The sequence below is a fragment of the Ailuropoda melanoleuca genome, chromosome 5 (assembly GCF_002007445.2).
Source record: "Ailuropoda melanoleuca isolate Jingjing chromosome 5, ASM200744v2, whole genome shotgun sequence".
Taxonomy (NCBI): Eukaryota; Metazoa; Chordata; class Mammalia; order Carnivora; family Ursidae; genus Ailuropoda; species Ailuropoda melanoleuca.
In genome coordinates, this window is record NC_048222.1 from 15,394,245 (window position 1) to 15,414,033 (window position 19,789).

The 19,789-nt window shown below is 37.1% G+C and overlaps 1 protein-coding gene across 1 annotated transcript in view; it reads right to left on the reverse strand.

The window, feature by feature from the left end:
* SYCP2L (synaptonemal complex protein 2 like) overlaps window positions 1-19,789 on the reverse strand; it is a 116,303-nt gene that overhangs the window by 20,022 nt on the left and 76,492 nt on the right. Inside the window, exons 22-24 of the mRNA XM_034660321.1 lie at window positions 3,833-3,934; window positions 2,719-2,801; window positions 1,720-1,811 (exon numbers count right to left, since the gene is read on the reverse strand). Of these exons, the coding sequence (XP_034516212.1) occupies window positions 1,720-1,811; window positions 2,719-2,801; window positions 3,833-3,934 (277 nt within the window). The remainder of the gene's footprint in view (window positions 1-1,719; window positions 1,812-2,718; window positions 2,802-3,832; window positions 3,935-19,789) is intronic.

Consider the following 19,789-nt stretch of genomic DNA (forward strand, 5'->3'; position numbering starts at 1 on the left):
TGGCTGCACCAGCTTGCATTCCCACCAACAGTGTAGGAGGGTTCCCCTTTCTCCACATCCTCACCAACTTTTGTTTTAAGAACACCGATCTCTTCTTCCCTCCCCTCACTGCATGACCACCCTCAACCCCTGAAACTATGAAAACTTTGATTTAGGCTCTTAACAGAAGTCTGGAGGAAGCTGGTATTTCAAAATTACACTTAGAGCAAAGGAGAGAAGACTCCAGGGAAAAGGACATGGAGGCCAGACCTGGCCTAGAAGCCATTATACCACCAGTCATGGCTCCCCATCACTTCCGACCTTCCACTTGCTCCCCTCTCTCTTGCCTTAAGCTGGTCCTGAAAGCTGAAACTGGCTAATCAGCTCTGTCCTCCTCCTCATGTTGGTTCTCAAGTTTCCAACATTTGCTCTTCTGTGCTCAACTAACCACACAAACTGCTTAGTTGCTTGCTTACTGTCTGCCTTCTCCATCAGGCTGAAAGTTTACAGAGGCAAGAAGCTCCCAAAGCATGTCACTGCTCTCCTGAACTTAGCACAGGACCTGGCATCTAGTGCTGCTCAGTGTGCATTTGCTGAATGAAAAATGGATGAATACATAACCTGTACAAGATAATGGAAGTTCTATAAGTCCAAAGTCCTTCATGGGCCTGTTTTGAGAATCAAATGACATTGCATGTATAAAAGTTTGAAAAAAATCATAAATCCCTATTCAGATTATATTTTCTGCCCTAAGAAACTTCCTCCTTTAGTTAAACTAACCAACCTGCCATTGTTTTCTTCCCTTCCTTCATCGACAGGCTATTCACTTTGACAAGGAACAATCTCTATAGGCACCTTCCCCACACCACTCAAACCTTTGTTTCCAAAACCTCACTACAGAAGCACTTCTGTTGTAATGGTTCTGGATTAACTCTAATCACCGCAGAACCCCATCTCCACTCACCTTTCCTAGCCTTCATATCTCATGGTCATCAGAGTGTGTTTGCATATGTGTGCATGTGTACACGTGAGTGCATAGCACTTTTTATTGTGGCTATATATATAAAACATAAAATTTACCCTTTTAACCATTTTTATGTGTACAATTCAGTGGCATTAAGTATATTCACAATGTCGTGCACCCATCACCACCATCCACTTCTAGAACTTTTCCATCATCCAAGCAGAAACTCCATACTGATTGAACAATGACTTCTTATTTACCACTCCCTCAGCCTCTGGTGATCTCTATTCTACTTTCCTTCTCTATGAATTTGCCTCTTCTAAGTACCTCATATAAATGAAATCATGCAATACTTGACCTTTTGCATCTGGCCTATTTCATTTTGCATAACGTCCTCGAAGTTCATCTGTGATGCAGCATGTGTCAATTTCATTCCTTAAGGCTGAATACCATTCCACTGCACACGTATGACACATAGCACTTACCCAGCATTTTTACATATATATCCACGCTTGCTCAGTCTTCATAATTAGATTATAAAGTTTTAAAAAATAGTGTTTTAGGATCACATCATGGTAGACCATGAAGAGGCTTAAGGAAGGCCTTACCCCATCATCTTATGAATGAAGAACTAGAAACTAGAAACTAAACCGGTTAGGTGATTATCAAACCTCACATCTGCTCAACCTTCAGGTCCTCATGACCCCAGCACAGTGGTCACAAATGTGTATGAGTGATCACTTTTTTATGACCTTGTTTCAAAACCCCACCCTTACCTGCGTTGATGTATCTGGTTTAAAAGTTGGATTAGGCAATCTGGTGCTTGCTTTGCCTCTTTTGAGTAAAGTGGACTCCCTTTGTACCTAAGCTAAACCATAACAACAATAACAAACGATCACATTTGAATTAACCATATACATAAATGGAGTTTAGGCTTTGTGTAAAAAAGATGCTGCCAGCACACTATATTCATAACAGACATTACTGCTAAACAACCGTGAGGAGACACCATGCTACACTTTCTATGTATTGCCTCGGGCTCAATACCAACAAAGAACAAGACGCTAAAATAGGAAAACTTACATTCATTCTATTAAAATACATACTGAATATTATGAACAAATTTCCATTAGAAACTAGTTTACATGGCTATTGCCAAAAATATGATAAGACTTTGGAGATTTTCTAAATTAGCTAAATGAACACATCAGGGTAAGATACTTTTCTCAAATGTGCTAATAAATAACTCTTTTGAGATTTATAAACAATAGGACATAAAAGAAGGGAACCGAAAAGCTTCCAAAGTTCATCTTGCAGACAAGATTTTGGGACAGCCTACACGTGCACTGCTCAGCTCTACTCAGATTCGCCACCACTCAGCTGACCATCTACCCAAAGCCCATGTCCATCTTTGTCCTGGACACCTCTCTCATCCACATGGTCCCCCTCTCTTCCCTGCCTGTTGTTATGACCAAATCATTGCTTCCTGGTATTTCCATTGTCTGAGAATGGTCTCAATGAAACCAAAGCATGAGTCTGATTTCCATATAGATCCATCCTGTCCTACTGTAGCAAGTGGACATGGAACAGCTGCCTTATAATACAAACCACAATTCACAAAGGCACTGCAATCAGTGACCGTAGCTGAATATTCCTCCCCCAAAGCCTCAGGAGCACCCTCACATATGAAGGATAACAACTGCGTTGATGAGTATTTTGAACTCTTTACTTTAAACCCCTAACAAGCCAGCTCTTCATTTTTCGTGGACCGTTACCTCAGATTTTCTTTCCAGTTCTCTAGTGAAGTTTTCGAGGGCTGTGATAACAGCAGAACTCTTCGAATTCTCTGGCACAGCTGCTAGGGACAGAGTAGAAATGCCTTCTGAACAATAAATACAGAACATGAAGTAAAACGAACACAGGGCTCAAAGTAGACGTGCTCAGTCCATCCAGTACCCTGAGGACGGAGAGTCAGTCGAGGCACAGATACACTCCACAGACACCCCGGGGGTGCCTGACTGGCTGACAAGGCCAGCCTGAACTGAGAGTCATGGTGGGCGCTTCTGGCTGCTTCCCATCAAACTCGGTCCCTGGCAAGTGCTCATTTCATCCAAACATTCCCAGCACTTTAAATTGGGGCAGCTGCTATTACGTCTAAGAAGCAGGCTGAAGGAGGTGTTGTAAGACGGTTTAAGGAGGGCATGACAGGTAGGATATTTCTACACTGGCACGACGGCTTCTGGGTGCCCTGAGTTTTAGGAGGGCTCTGGCACTATTCTAAGGGATTTGCAGGTATTGACTCGCATAATCCTCACAAAAACCATGTCAAGTAGGCACTGTTGTTGTGTATATTGAACAGAGGGATCAAATAACTCGTTCAAGCTCACACCAGCAGCGCCAGGATTGGAACGCAGGCCGACTGGTTCTTAATCGCCAACCTCTGGTGCCTCTGAGCCTCCAAATTTGCCCTCCTGGAGCCTTTGGATTTGAAATAGATGGCATCACTTAGGCAGACGGCCAACCCCACATAGACAAATATTTTGGATCATTCTCCTTCCTTGGTATAGAGTAGAAATTTTTAATAAAACCTGAGTTAGTAACTATCAACTAAAGCAGAGACCTACACATTTAAGAACCTTAGGCCCTGAAAATTGCTGTAAAAAAGAGTGAAGAGGCAGAAATCAAAATGCTAGAAAGGACATGGTGCTTGTTTGCTTTTATCTATACTTTGTGCAACAATTTACTTGGCTTTGAAAGGACAAAATGCTTAGTTTTTAGGGTTCTGCAGCGACTTTGATCTTCAAACTGTACCCCCCTTGTAGTGCATGCTGGTACATTCGGTGCTTACAAATCTGTCACACTCTTGCTTGACTGGCTGGGCGACGTTACCTGCTAAGTCTGTCTCTTCTGTCACCGAGGTGAGGGATTCTGGAGAACCACCTTCCTCCAATTTTGACTGTTTTGACTTAGCAAAACTGCCATCTGATATGTCTAAAAAAGCAAGCACAGCACATTAATAACCACACACGTCCCTTTTGTCCCAATTTTATCTTGTCTTCTTTTCACCAGTTAACATGTAACTTTGATGAGCGGCAAACAAAACTCGTTCCCTGTTGCTAATTACTTATTGGTTAACACGCTAAGAACAGCGCGAGCATCAAAGCACTAAGTCTATTGATGCCTGAAAGAGGACACATGGGAACTGGCATCCCTTTGATGAGCTCTGTAACATCTATGAACAATCTGCTTAGCAAAGTACAGACTAACTCAAAACAGTAGTGGATATGGCATCAAAAACACTGCCAGGGCTCAGGCTAAATGGCAAGGTAGGATGGTATCCGAGCAGATGGGCCTTCCAAAGCTCATCAGATCACCCTGCGAAGTGCGTCACCTGCTGGCGACACTGGAGCTGTGCTGCCTCATAAATGAGGCCATCTTGGCTCCTCACTAGCTAAAGTGACTTGGATGAGACCTTCAGTTTATGAGATTTAAATATAGATCCTCTTTCCATTTGGCATTTACTAAACATTTTCTACTGGTGTTCACTTTTATCCCAAACATGTCCTTGTTCATTCTGAACCCTCCCAATCTTAACAATGGTACCACCACTGTCAGTAGAGCTGTAGAATTAGGCCCAACTCCTGCTTTTCCTTACCATCCACCTCCCTTCCATCATCAAGGCCAAGGACCTGCATACAGAATGAATCCACCCCTCTTTCTGCATTCCCACACCATGACCCTGTCCAAGGCCATCCTTCTTGGAGGACCTTTATTAGTCCCATGACTTCAACTGTGTTACCTCCCCAAATTTCTCTCTTCTCCGAGCTCCGTTAAGCAGATTTGTGTTTCCAACTGCTTAGTCAACAGCTCCATCTCAAAACCCACTCTATTCTATCCTAACCTCTCTTTCTTCCCTACCATACACTTAGAGCCTACATACACACTTAGCTGTCAAGTTATCTGGCTTTGCCCTTTCTCCTCACATACCTTGCCAGTCATTACTGATTTTTCCCTCTGAAGGGGAAAAAACACAAATTCATTACTCAGCAGATATTTGAATGTTACTGTGTACAGATGTTTGAATGAGCTGTACAATATGGTGGAATGCTAGAGAAGCAAAGAGACGAGTTTCTTCCTGCACTCTGCCCCTCTACGTCATCTTCCCGGGCTATCTTGGAAACCTCAGGCATGTTCTCATCTCAAGGCCTTTGCTCTTGCTGCTCCTCTGACTTGAGTTCTTTCCCCCATAGATCTGCATTAAGGTTTCCTCTGGCCAACGAACATAAAATTTCAGTACAACCCCCAACTTTTAAATCTCTTTCTATGCTTTTTTCTCTAGCCTTTATTACACTATAACATACTACATGTTTTCCTTCTCTTGTATACTATTTGCCCCCCCCACCCCCAACTGGAAGATAAACTCCAGCAAAGGCTGACATTTTTTCTGTTTTATTCATCAGAAAATCTAACCCTTAGAAGAGTGCCTGGTCCACAGTAGATACTCAGTAGATGTTCATTGAATGAATAAACAAATACTACAAAGTATCCAAATTCCTATGAAAAAAAAATAAGATACCTTAGGGGTTCGTAAAATGGCAACACAGGAAGACCCTGAACTCACCTCCTTCACAGACACACACATTTACAGAGCAATTAAAGGATGGAAGGCTGACTAAACAGCTTCTGCACAACAAAAGATAGAGACACCACATAAAGGACAGAAAGAGAGAGGGAGACATGGTAACGAAGGAGCCCCCATCCCCCACATGGTGAACTGCAGTGGGGAGGGATAGTAATAAGAGATGGGGACCATATTCATCTGCCCTGGGGCATAACATAAAAGCTGTGGTTTAAAAGGGCAACTAGAATAAAGAAGATCTAGCCTTAGGACCCTGCTAAACAGTAGGGGAGCTGCTGGAACTCACTCTGGATCAGAGGGTCTGGTGAGTGCCATGGTTTATGTTCACCCTCTACCTTGATAGCACAGCGGGAAGCAGGGTTGGGCTGCTATACCGCTACACTATGTCATCCCATCAAGGTGGTGCCAGTGCAGCACATACCAGGACACCCCTGGTCAGCAGTCACTATGGCTCTAGCTATCTCATCAAGACACAAAACATCCCAGAATATGTCAGGCCTGAACCACTTCACCTCCAGATGACTTGCCAGGGCACCCCCCCAACCCCTCCCCTTGCACAGAGTGCCCTGAAACCTCTGGGGCCATGCCTGCTTTGGCTCCAAAGTACCCCCTGCATGGAGCATCCCAGGACACCCCAGCTTGCACCAACTTCAGTTTCAACCATCCTCCTAGGGTGCCCTCTACTTAGGAAGCCCAAGGATGTAGAAAAAGGAACCCTCTTGCACTGTTGATAGGAATGCAGAGTGGTATAGCCACTGTGGACAACAGTATGGGGATTCCTCAAAAAGTCAAAAATAAAACTACCCAATGATAGTGAATAGCACTACTGGATATTTACTCAAAAAAAAAAAACAAACAAACACTAAATCAAAGGGATACATGTCCCCAAGTGTGTATAGCAGCATTATTTACAATAGTCAAATTATGGAAGCAACACAAGTGTCTATTGACAAATGAATGGATAAAGATGTGGAGTATGTATACACAATGGAATGTTACTGAGACATAAAAAAGAATGAAATCTTGTCATTTGCAACAACATGGATAGAGCTAGAGAATATAATGCTAAACAAAATAAATCAGGGAAAGACAAATACCATATGGTTTCACTCATATGTAGAATTTAAGAAACAAAACAAATGGACAAAGGGGGAAAAAAGAGAGAGAGACAAACCAAAAAAGAGACTCTTAACTATAGAGAACAAGCTCATGGTTATCAGAGGGGCGGTAGGTGAAATAGATCAAAGGGATTAAGCATACACTTACCTTGTTGAGCACTGAGAATTGTATAGAAGTGTTAAATCACTATATTGTACACTTGAACCTAATATACAACTGTATGTTAACTATACTGGAATTAAAATAAAAAATGAAAGTAGCAACACACACAAAAAATCCCCACATAGGAGGGAACCTCCATAAGGCTTACTTCTGTTTATATTGGGCATATATCACCAAATTATTACAGGTATAATTATTTTATATTAGCTATCAGCAGATTTCTCACCAGAAATTTTGCAGGCTGAGCAAAGTGGAATGATATATACAAAGTGCTGAAAGAAAAAACTGCCAGCCACGAATACTTGATCTGGAAAAGTTGCCCTACAGAAATGAAGGAGAGATAAAGACTTTCCCAGACAAATAAAAGCTAAGGGAGTTTATCATCACAAGATCTACCTTATAAGAAATGCTAAAAGTAGTTCATCAAGTCAAAATGAAAGGGTGATAATTAGTAACATGAGAACATAGGAAAATATGTCACACTTATTAGCACACAGTTAATATCAGAATACCATAATATGGTGGTGTGTTAATTACTTAAATCAAGTATAAAGGATAAAAATACTGAGGATAATTATACTTGTAATAATTTGGTAACGTATGCCCAATAGAAACAGAGGTAAATTGTGACAACAAAAACATAAAATTTGGGGGTAGAAAAAGGTGTAGTTTTGTATGCAATAAAACTTGTTATCAGTTTGAAATAGACTATTAGGTAACTAAGACATTATATGTAAACCTCATGGCAATCACAAAGCAAAACCTATACAAAAGTACATACACAAAAGATAAAGGGAATAAAAAAATACCACTATGAAAAATCACCAATTCACAAAAGAGAGGAAGAGATAAAGCAACTACAAAAGAGGCAGAAAACAATAAGATGACATTAGTAATTCCTTACCTATCAATGACTACTTTAAATGTTAGCGCACTGATCAATTAAAAAAGGGGGGGCAGAGGACCCACATAGACATTTTTCCAAAGAAGACATACAGATGGCCAACAATCACATGAAAAGATGCTCAACATCCCTTACCAGGGAAATGAAAATCAAAACCACAATGAGATATCACCTCACACCTGTTACATTGGCTAAAATTAAGAAGATAAGAAACAAGTGTTGGCGAGGATGTGGAGAAGAAGGAACCCTCATGCACTATTGGTGAGAATGTAAATTGGTACAGCCACTGTGGAGAAAAGCATGGAGGTTCCTCAAACAATTAAAAATAGAAATACCATATAGGGTCGCCTAGGGTGGCTCAGTTGGTTAAGCATCTGACTGGCTCAGGTCATGATCTCAGGCTCCTGAGATCGAGCTGCACATCAGACTCCCCGCTCAGCAGGGTGTCTGCTTCTCCCTCTCCCTCTGCCCCTTCCCCTGCTCATGCTCTCTCTCAAATTAATAAAATCTTTTTTTTAAAGAAACCATATGATCCAATAATTCCACTATTGGGGGATATTTACCAAGGAAAAATGAACACACTAACTCAAAAATATCTATGCACCCCTATGTTTATTGCAGCATTATTTGCAATAGCCAAGACATGGGAGCAACCTAAGTGTCCATCAATAGAGGAATGAATAAGGAAGATGTGTTCTACAGACAGACACACACACACACACACACACACACACACAGAGAGAGGAATATTTTGCAGTCATAAAAAAGGATGAGATCATGCCATTTGAGACAACATGGATGTACCTAGAGGGAATTATGCTAAGTGAAATAAGTCAGATGGAGAAAGACAAATACCTTATGATTCCACTTACAAATGGAATCTAAAAAAAAAAAAGAAGAAGAAGAAGAACGAAAAGTAGAATCAGAACTAAAAATATAGAGAACTGATGGGTTTTTTTTTTAAATTTTATTTGCATTTATTCTAAGCAGAATTTACTCCTGGCCATACATTTTTATTTCTTCAGTTTCTTCTGGGATCTCTTCTTCTGTGCAACCTCCTCTTCTGGTTTAGGAACAATCTGCTCTTTTTCAGTAACTGCTCTCTCAGTGTGCCAGGGAGAGCTCATGTATGGGTTATTCTGACCACGAGCCCTGTACGTTCAATGCCACATTTGGGGGGCTTTGTTCACCTGGATGTGCACAATGACCAGAGAATCTACATTTAAACCCTTAAGTTCAGCATTACTCTGCATTTTTAAACATGTGCAGTAAAAAGTCAGCACTCTCCTTGGGCCACTGACCCCGTGTGGCCTGGGCACACCTACCACTCCACCCTTGTAGCAATGGAATGGCACACACTGCTTCTGCAAAGTGACGTCTTTCAGATACTTGGTGGCTTTTTGGATATGCATACCCTTGATGGTCTCAGCAGTTTCACATGTGTTCTTAAAGCAAACATGAAGATTTGAACCTCTTGATTTGCATGATTTTGTAGGGTTTTCTGTATCAAGCAAAGAGTGAACCATTTCCAGAGGTCACCTCAGGGCACTTAGGGGAAGAGCACGAACAAACTGATAGTCGCCAGAGGGGAGGCGAGTGGAGGGGTTGGACAAAATGGGTAAAGAAGAAAGGAAGATACAGGCCTCCAGTTATGGAATGAGTAAGTCACAGGAATAAAAAACAGAGCATAAGGAATACAGTCAATGATATTGTAATAGTACTGTATGATGACAGATGGTAGTTATACTTGTAGTGAACATAGCATAATATATAAACTTGTCAAATCACTAAGTTGTTTGCATAAAACTAATAGAATATTGTGTGTCAAGTATACTCAAAAATGTTTTGACTTAAAATAAATGTAAGTAGATTTCAATCCACAGGAATAAAGTAGCTGAATGGATTAAACATCCAAACAAAAAAAGATCTAACTATATGATACCCACAAGGGATTTAGTTCACTTTAAGGATGCACATAAGCTCAAAGGAAAAAAAATACTCCATACAAAATGTATTTTACATCAGACAAAATAGACTAAGTCAAAAGTGATAATAAGAGGCTAAGAAAATCATTGTATAATGATAAAATGATCAATTCATCAGGAAGATACAGCAACCATAAATATAAAATGTACCCAACATCAGGGTATATTAAGGAAATACTAACTATATTAAGGAAATACTAACGTATGGGAAGGGATAAATAGACAATGCAATAATAGCAGTAGACCTCAATACCACACTTTCAACAATGGACAAATCATACAGACAAAAAGTCAAGAAGGAAACACTGGACTTGGTTTTACTTTACACCAAATAGATGTAACAGACGTATATAGATCATTCTGTCCAACAGCAGAATATCAATTCTTTTAAGCACACATGGAACACATGGTGTATTTGCTAGGATACACACGTTGGGAAAGTGTCAGGAAATTTAAGAAGACTGAAATCATGCCAAGAATCTTTTCTGACCACAATGATATGAAACTAGAAATACAAGGAAGAAATTGGAAAAATTCACAAATATGTGGAAATTAAACAGCATACTCCTGAACATTTAGGTCAAAGAAGAAATCAAAAGGAAAAAATCAAAAAAATATCTTGACATAATTAAAAAGGAAAAAATCTACAAAAACTTTGGAGTTCAGTAAAAGTAGTACTGAGAGAAATTTATAGTCATAAATGCCTACATAAAGGAAAAAAATTCCAAACAAACCACCTAAACTAACATCTTAAAACTAGAAAAAGAAGACCAAACTAAGCCTTAGCAAAGGGAAAGAAAAATCAGACCAGAAATAAATGAAATAGAAATCAGAAAAATAGAAAAAAAAATCAATGAAACTAAGAGCTGCTTTTTAAAACAAAATAAAGTTGACAACCTTTTAGCTAGACTAAGGAAAAAAAGACTCAAAATCAGAAATAAGAGACATTACAACTGATACCGCAAAGATACAAAGGATTGTAGGAGACTACTATGAACAATTATACACCAAAAATTTTGATAGCTAGAAAAAAATGGGTAAATTCTTAGAAACATACAACCTACTAAGACCAAATCATGAATAGAAAATCTGAATAGACCAGTAATTAGTAGGGAAATAGAATCAATGAATTCTACCAAACATTTAAAGATTTTATAACATTTCTCAAACTTCCAAAAATTGAATAAAAGTAAACGCTCTCAAATCATTTTATGAGGCCATCATGACTCTGATACCAAAACCAGATAGGGATACTACAAAAACAAACAAAACTACAGGACAATATGCCTGATAAATATAGATGCAAAAATTCTCAACAAAATACTAACAAATAGAATCCAGCAGCACATTAAAAGGATCATACACCATGATCAAGTGGGATTGATCCCTAGGAAGCAAGGAGGGATCAACACTCACAAATCAATAAATGTGATAAACCACAAGAGAATGAAAGATAAAACTCATAAAAATCATATGATCATTTCAACAGATGCCCCCCCCAAAAAAGCATTTGACAAAATTCAACATCTTTTCATGAAAAAAATGCTCAACAAATTGGGTATAGAGGGAATGTACCTCAACATAATGAAGACCATATATGACAGGCCCACAGTTAATGTCATACTCAATGGTGAAAGGTTGAAAGTTTTCTTCTAAGACCAGGAGCAAGACAAGGGTGCCCACTCCCACTACTATTTAACATAGTACTAGGAATTCTAGCTAGAGCAATTAAATAAGAAGGAGAAGAAGGAGAAGAAGAAAGAAGAAGAAAGAAAAAGAAGAAAAAGAAAAAGAGGTCATCCAAATTGGAAAGGGGGAAATAAAATTGTCCCTTTGTAGATGATATGATCTTACATAGAGAAAACTAAGGATTTCACAAAAAAACTGTTAGAACTAATCAATTAATTCAGTAAAGTTGAAGGATATGAAAATTAATATACATAAATCAGTTTCATTTCTAATTTACTAAAAAAAATCTGAAAAATAAAAAACAATCCCACTACAACAGTGTCAAAACCAGTAATATACTTAGGAATAAAATTAACCAAAGAGGTGAGAGATCTATACACTAAAAACTGTAAGACATTAATGAAAGAAATTGAAAACACAAATGAATGGAAAGATAACTCACGTTCATGGACCAGAAGAATGAGTATTAAGATGTGCATACTATCTATAGATTCAATACAATCCCTATAAAATAAACTCCAATAACATGGATTCACAAAAGACCTAGAATAACAAAAGAAATTCTGTGAGAACAACAAAGCTGGAGACACCACATATCTAGATTTCAACCTATACTACAATGCTATAATAATCAAAACAATATGGTATTAGGCAATGCAATATTATACAGTAATAAAAAAAGAATGAAATCTTGCTCTTTGCAACAACATAGATGAATCTAGAGAGTATAATGCTAAGTGAAATAAGTCAGGAAAAAAAACAAATACCATATGATTTTACTCATATGTAGAATTTAAGAAACAAAACAAATGAACAAAGAGAGGAAAAGAGAGACACAAACCAAGAAGCACTCTTAACTATAGAGAACAAACTGATGGTGACCAGAGGGGAGATGGGGGGGATGGGTGAAATAGGTGATGGGGATTAAGGAGTTCACTTACCGTGATGAGCACTGGGTGATGTATGGAGTTGCTGAATCTCTATATTGTAAACATGGAACTAATAAAACACTGTATGTTAACTACACTGAAATTAAAATAAACAAAATGACCAAAAGAATCAACTAATAAACTGTTAGATCTCACAAGAACTTTGAAAGTTTTCCTGACACAGAACAACCAATAGTGTGTTTTCACTGTAACATAATCATTTAAAACTGAGCAATAACAAAACTATGAATATCTAGGAATTAATCTAGGAAAAACTTTAGAACTCTATAAATGACATAGCCAGTGATACAAATCAATGGACACATTTTGTATAGTATAAGATGAATAAATATTTTATTATTTTTTAAATTTATTTTTTTAAGTAATCTTTACACCCAACGTGGGGCTCAAACTCACAACACTGAGATCAAGAGTCACATCCTCTTCCAACTGAGCCAGGTAGGCACTCCAAGATGATTATTTTAAGGTTGTCAATTCTCTTCAAGTTAATCTATGTATTTAATGCAATCCCTATCAAAATTTTAATGAACTTAAGTAACCTGGTCTATTTACTCTAAAGTTATATGAAATGGTCCAACAAGTCACTTTTGGATATATAACTAGGAAATGAAATCATTGTCTTTTTTTTAAATTTTTTATTTTAATTTTTTTTATGTAAAGTTTGATGATTCATTAGTTGCGTATAACACCCACTGCACCATGCAATGTGTGCCCTCCTTATTACCCATCACCAGCCTATCCCATTCCCCCACCCCCCTCCCCTCTGAAGCCCTCAGTTTGTTTCTCAGAGTCCATAGTCTCTCATGCTTCATTCCCCCTTCTGATTACCCCCCCTTCTTTATCCCTTTCTTCCCCTACCGATCTTCCTAGTTCTTATGTTCCATAGATAAGAGAAATCATATGATAATTGTCTTTCTCTGAAATCATTATCTTTAAAAGATATCTGCACCCTCATGTTCACTGTAGCATTATTAACAATAGCCAAGACATGGAAACACTGTAAGTATCCACTGAAAGATAAATAATGGACAAAGAATATATACACTACGGGATATTATTCAGCCATTAAAAGATGGAAATCCTGGCATTTGTGACAACACGGATGGACCTTAAGGCAGTATGCTAAGTAAGTCAGACAGAGAAAGATGACTTTTATGATTTCTATCACTATATGATCATATATATGAAATTTAAAAAACTGACCTCCTATAAAGATAGAATACATTGTTGGTTTCTAATGGTAGGGGTAGGGGAGTAATTGGTGAAAGTGGTCAAAGCGTATATACTTCATGTTATAAGATGAGTAAGTTTTGGGAATGTAATGTATAGCATGATGACTAATAGTTAACAATATTATATTGCATATTTGAAAGTAGCTAAAAGAGTAGATCTTAAAAATTCTCACTAAAAATATTGTAATATTCTAACTGTGAATTGACATATGTATTGATCTTATTGTGGTAATCATTTTGCAATACATACATATATCATATTGTATANCTATATTGCATATTTGAAAGTAGCTAAAAGAGTAGATCTTAAAAATTCTCACTAAAAATATTGTAATATTCTGTGAATTGACATATGTATTGATCTTATTGTGGTAATCATTTTGCAATACATACATATATCATATTGTATACCTTTCAATGTTGCCAATTACATCTCAAAAAATCTGGAAAATAAAATTTATATAAGTATCAAAGTTCCTTGAACAACTATATCAGCCTTAAAGAAGAGTAAAGAGATGGGTGCCTGGGTGGCTCACTTGGTTAAGCATCTGGCTCTTGATTTCAGCTCAGGTCATGGTCTCAGGGTCCTGTGATCAAACCCCACATAGGGCTCCATGCTCAGCAGGGAGTCTGCTTGAGGATTCTCCCTCCCTCTCCTTTAGCCCTCCCCCCAACCCACTCACTCTCTTTAAATAAATTTTTTTTTAAAGAAGAGTAGAGAATCAACTTTCCCTGTTAGATATCAAGACCTGCTATGAAATTACAATTTTAAAAAAAAAGATGGTATTAGTGTAAGAATCCAGACAAATGGACCTACAAAATGCTGGAGACAGGCCAGAGATTCACCCACATTTATATGGGAACTTAATATTTGACAGAGAAGGCATTGTAATGTAAGGGGGGCAATATTATTTAGAGATAAGACAAAGGATGTTAGTTCACTAAATGATCTTAACGCCTAGGTCATTACTAAAGCCATATGAAAACAAGAACCCTACCTGGATAAAAGATTTTGGTGTGTAAGACATAAGTCTAAACTTAATAAAAGAAAATTAATAGAATATCTTGGTTATCTAAGGAAACAGATCATTAGCCTATCAAAAGAAAAAAAAGCAAACAAACCTAAATAATTGGATTACATTAAAATTGAGCAATTCTACTCTGTAAAGAAACTTTATACATTTTTAGTAGACAGAAATAGATTGTAGTATTGAAAATATCTTCTCCCAAACAAAGAAGACAGTAACCTTAGTGAAAAAGAGTGCAAGATATATGAAAGGGCAACTTACATAAAAGGAAGCTCAAAAGACATACAAACATATAAAGAGATGTTTAGCTTAGTTAACAGAGAAGTGGAAATGTAAAAAAACAATGAGGCATCAGTTTGCCCTACTAGACTGACAAAAATCGGAAAGCTGCATAATGCCAACTACTAGTGGAGGTAGAGAAATTTAGGAACACTTTGCATTTTCTTGTAAGAATTTATAATCATACCATTCAGGAGAGCAATTACTCTCATTCAGGTGCATAAAAAGATATATATAATGGTGTCCATCACTGTTGGTGATAATATGGAATTGAAAGTCATTGGTATCCCTCACAGAGAGGGTATAGGCAAAATGTAATGGATGCATAACAGGAGTACTAGAGCAATGAACATAGATCTTAAAAACTGCTGAGTAAAATAAAAAATGAGATATAACAGTACTACTTACATAAAATTACATGTATTTGGTATTTTGCAAGAACATATATAAACAAAAGTTGAGTAATTAACATTTTTCAAGGTGAGAGAAATGGGGAGATGTTGGTCAAGGGGTACAATACCCAATTATAAGATTAAGAAATTGTCGGGATCTAATGTACAGCATGGTGACTTTAGTTAACACTTAATATACAGCATGGTAATCTTAGTTTTGTTAGATTTTAGTATTATATACTTGAAAGTTGCTAAGAGAGCAGATCTTAATTGTTCTCACCACAAAAGAAAAAAAAATGGTAAATGTTCTAATGGTAATCATTTTCCAATATATAAGTGCATCAAATCAACATATATACTATGACCAGTGAAAATTTATTCAAGAATAAGGGTTATTTTCATACAGAGAAAAATTGAGACATTCCTACTAGCAGACCTTCACAAAAGATGTATTTTAGGCAGAAAGAGATCCCCAAAAGTGTGGAAATGTAAGACACAGGAAATATGTAAGCCAAATGGTAAATATGTAGGTGTAGAAAAATGGAAATTAGGTACATAATACAATGTCTTAAGGTTTAAAATTAAGAACACTGCCACATGATATGGTTGGAGCAGGCTAATGAAATTCAAGAGTCTTTAGGTATATCTAAGAGGAAAATATGTTATTGATTAGACTTTAAAAAGTTATGTATGTTATGATTTCTAAGCTAACCAGTAAATAAATGAAAAGGGAGAGTACATAACTACAAATGAGTAGAGGGAGAAACAGAATGAGAATAAAATACATAAAATGCTTAAGCAAAATGAAAAATGCTTAAGCAAGATAATACAAGAAAGAAAAAATGTTTGGTTCACACAGAAAGTACAAAATAATTGGTATAATCCAGATACAAGAATATTACATTAAATGTAAAAGGACTAAATATTCCAGTAAAAAGACAAATACTATTATATGAGGACTGGGGGAGTCCAGCTATAGGCTGTTAACAAACGGTATCTGCAACACTAGGATATATACATTAAACAAACAATGAAAAACTTATACCATGCAAATACTTGACAAAAGAAATAAATTTCAAGCAAAAACATTACTGGAGATAAAGGGAGTCACTTTATAATGATAAAAGTTTCAATATGTCATATGGATATACTATTTTACACTTACAAGCACATACATATATTTTATATAACGCAAAATTGAACAGAACCAAAAATTGGCAACTCCACAATCATAATGAGAGGTTTTAACATACTATTCTCAACAATTGATAGAACAATTAGACTGAAAAAATATATAAAATATTTGAAGAATGTAATTAAGAAAAGTGACTTAATGGATATACATTTATATAGATGTTACAGTGATTGTGAATTATACTCTTTTAACAAGTTAACCTTTAAAAAAATTGACATGTACTGGGTCAGAAAGTACATCTCAAAATTTCAAAGGTTTAAGTTATACAGACTATGTTCTGTAGCCACAATGCAATCAAACTAGAAAACAGTAACAGAATCATAGCTTTAAAAAATCCCCTACCATTGAGAATTAAGAAATACACTTACAAATAATCTTTGGGTCAAAGAAACAAAAACAAAAAATGGAAAATATTTTAAAGTGATGATATAGGTTACAATATGTGGCACTCACCTCTAGTGGTACTTAAATATACCACATTAAATATATAGAATATAGGAAATATTACATGCAAATACCTTTGACTTTCTTATAGGGAACAATTTCTCAAGACTAAAAACTGCTAACCACAGAGAAAAACTAATAATTAGAATTCATTAAAACTAAAAACTTTATCCCAAAAGCAGCCATAAAGACCTACAGTGAGAGCATCATGCAGAGAAGTGCAAACCACACAGTGGAAGAAGACATTTACAAAACATATAACCAAGTCCTGAACATATGAAGAGTTCCTAGGAACTGATATAGAAAGAATCCTCCACACCAACGGGCAAGACATTTTAGACACTACATGAAAGAGGAAATTCAAATGGCTAACATATAAAAATGACGCTTAACCTTAGGGATATTCAATCAAATTAAAACTTCAATGTGTACACACATGCACATAGACAGAAATGTTAAAATCCCAAGTGTTGGAGAATGTGAAGCAACAGAATTCTTATACATAGCTGGTGGGAAAGTAAATTGATACAACTAGCTTGGACAAACAGTTTGGCACATCTAAAACTCGTAAAGATATATAAACTCTGTAGCCTAGCAATTCTACTCCTAAAAATATACCTAGAGAACATTTTGCACATATGTATCAAGAGAAAAGTACATAACTCGGCATAGCGGCATTATCTGTAACAACCCAAACTGCAAGCAATCCAAACGCCCCACAGCACCAGAACAGATAAATATAGTCCATTCATATCACTGAATGTTATGCTGTGATTAAAAATATACTTCACCTATATCCATCAGCATAGATTTTCATATGATTTTGAGCAGAAGCAGGCCACACAAAATTTACACAGTATGATGCCATTTGGTTGCATTGTACATGAGATAAAACTAAACGCTTATTATTTAGGGATGCATACAAAGAAAGAACTGTAAAGAAAAGCAACAGGAAGCTTTTCAAGCAAGTCAGGATTGTCATTACCTCTCTGAGGGATGGAGGGAAGTAACAGGGTTATGACCCAGTGTGGAAGGATTCTAGGTCCGTGACAGCAGTCCAGTTCGCAGACTGGGTTGTAGTTACATACGCGTTCACTTTATAATTGTTCTTTAAACTGTACACATGTTTTACATTCTCTTCTGAAGGTATGATATTTTTACAATGTAGAAGTGAAAAAAATAAAAACAGTGGAATCAAACACCAAATTAAGGCTAACGGGCTCCTGTGAAGNCCACATGTTTTACATTCTCTTCTGAAGGTATGATATTTTTCACAATGTAGAAGTGAAAAAAATAAAAACAGTGGAATCAAACACCAAATTAAGGCTAACGGGCTCCTGTGAAGGAGGAAGAAGCAGGGATGAATTGAGGGGAGAACCTACCAAGATTCTGAAATAGCAACGTTTATTTTCTTAACCTGGATGTTGGTTCACAGATGTTTGCTGTGTTGATATTAAATAGGCTGCACATAATACACAGCTGTGTGGATCTTCCTGCTTATTTCATTTAAAATGTAAAGAGAAAACAGTTGAGGAACATGCTAAAGAGTGGCTAGGTGCCGTATTAAATCACAATCCTGTGAACTAGCTTGAAAACCTTCCTATCACCGTTACCCTGAGAAAACGAATTGGGAAGTTTCAATACTTGGCCACATCACTTTTTAGGACATTGCTTTATAAACGGCAAGTGACCTACCTACTCAGGGATGGAAAGAGCCCCTGGACCAGACACTTAGGAAAGTGCCCCCACTGAGCCCTCCTTTGAGGCTAGAGAGGAGACCGCTGGTCCCTGGCCATGTGCTTCTTGAAATAAGAAGCTCTTGTATCTGAGTGAATCTGTGTCCCTCCCCTTGACCTTCATGCACTTTTAGAGAAGGTAAGCAGATTGTGCTGCTCTCTCAAACACCTGGTGTCACTCTGTAAAGTGATTTTTTTTACCTGCTGTGATTGGAATAACAGCCCAGCCTGCCAAAATCAAATTTTGCTTTATTCTGCAAAGAGTTTCGTATTCTCTCACCTCCGTCTTCCAGGTTTTGCAGTTTATGTTTGAAGCTAGTACTTTTCATCAAGGACTCTTGGTCTACAGTCTAAAAAAAAAAAAAAAAAAAAAAAACAAAAATATATNATATGTTAAAATAAACAAATGGCACTACATCATCCCTTAAGAAGGAATAAGTCCATGCAGCAAATATAATATTAACTCTGGAAAACCAGATGAATAACCAACAATAAATAGTACCTTAGATACATTTTCCTTAGATACATTTTCTTCAACTTCTGAATGCTCCAAGGATGACAGCTCGCTCAGTGGGTGGGGACTTTGATGTTCTGAGTGTTAGAACAGTTTCCAGGGAATCAACACGCTCAGAAGCAACTTCAGGTAATAACATTTCACTATCACTCTATTTATTAAATCTTACCATCAAAAAAAAAGATACTAAAAAAAACTCCTTTGTATCTTTCAGAGCACATATGGTGATTAGATTTGTGGATCTGTAGATAAAATGTACAGCCTCAATTAAATCAGTACCTTTCACAGCTGCCCATCTGACCCCCAATATTTGGGCAAGTCTCCTACTACCTCGCGCTTGTGACCCTTCTCTTTCTTCTCATAGTTCTACTAACTTATTTCTTCTTACTCTCTAATGCTATATTTTTCTCTTTCTCTTTTCCTTACTCCTTTTCTCCCAGTGGCAGCCAAGCTAAGAGATTGTCAGTCGCCTGTTTACTGACCGTTAAGTGCCTGGCGATGCGCTAAGTTGCAAAATGATGAAAGTGAACAAGCCAAAAATCCCAAGCCTCACAAAAGATGTGAATAGTTCTAATAAA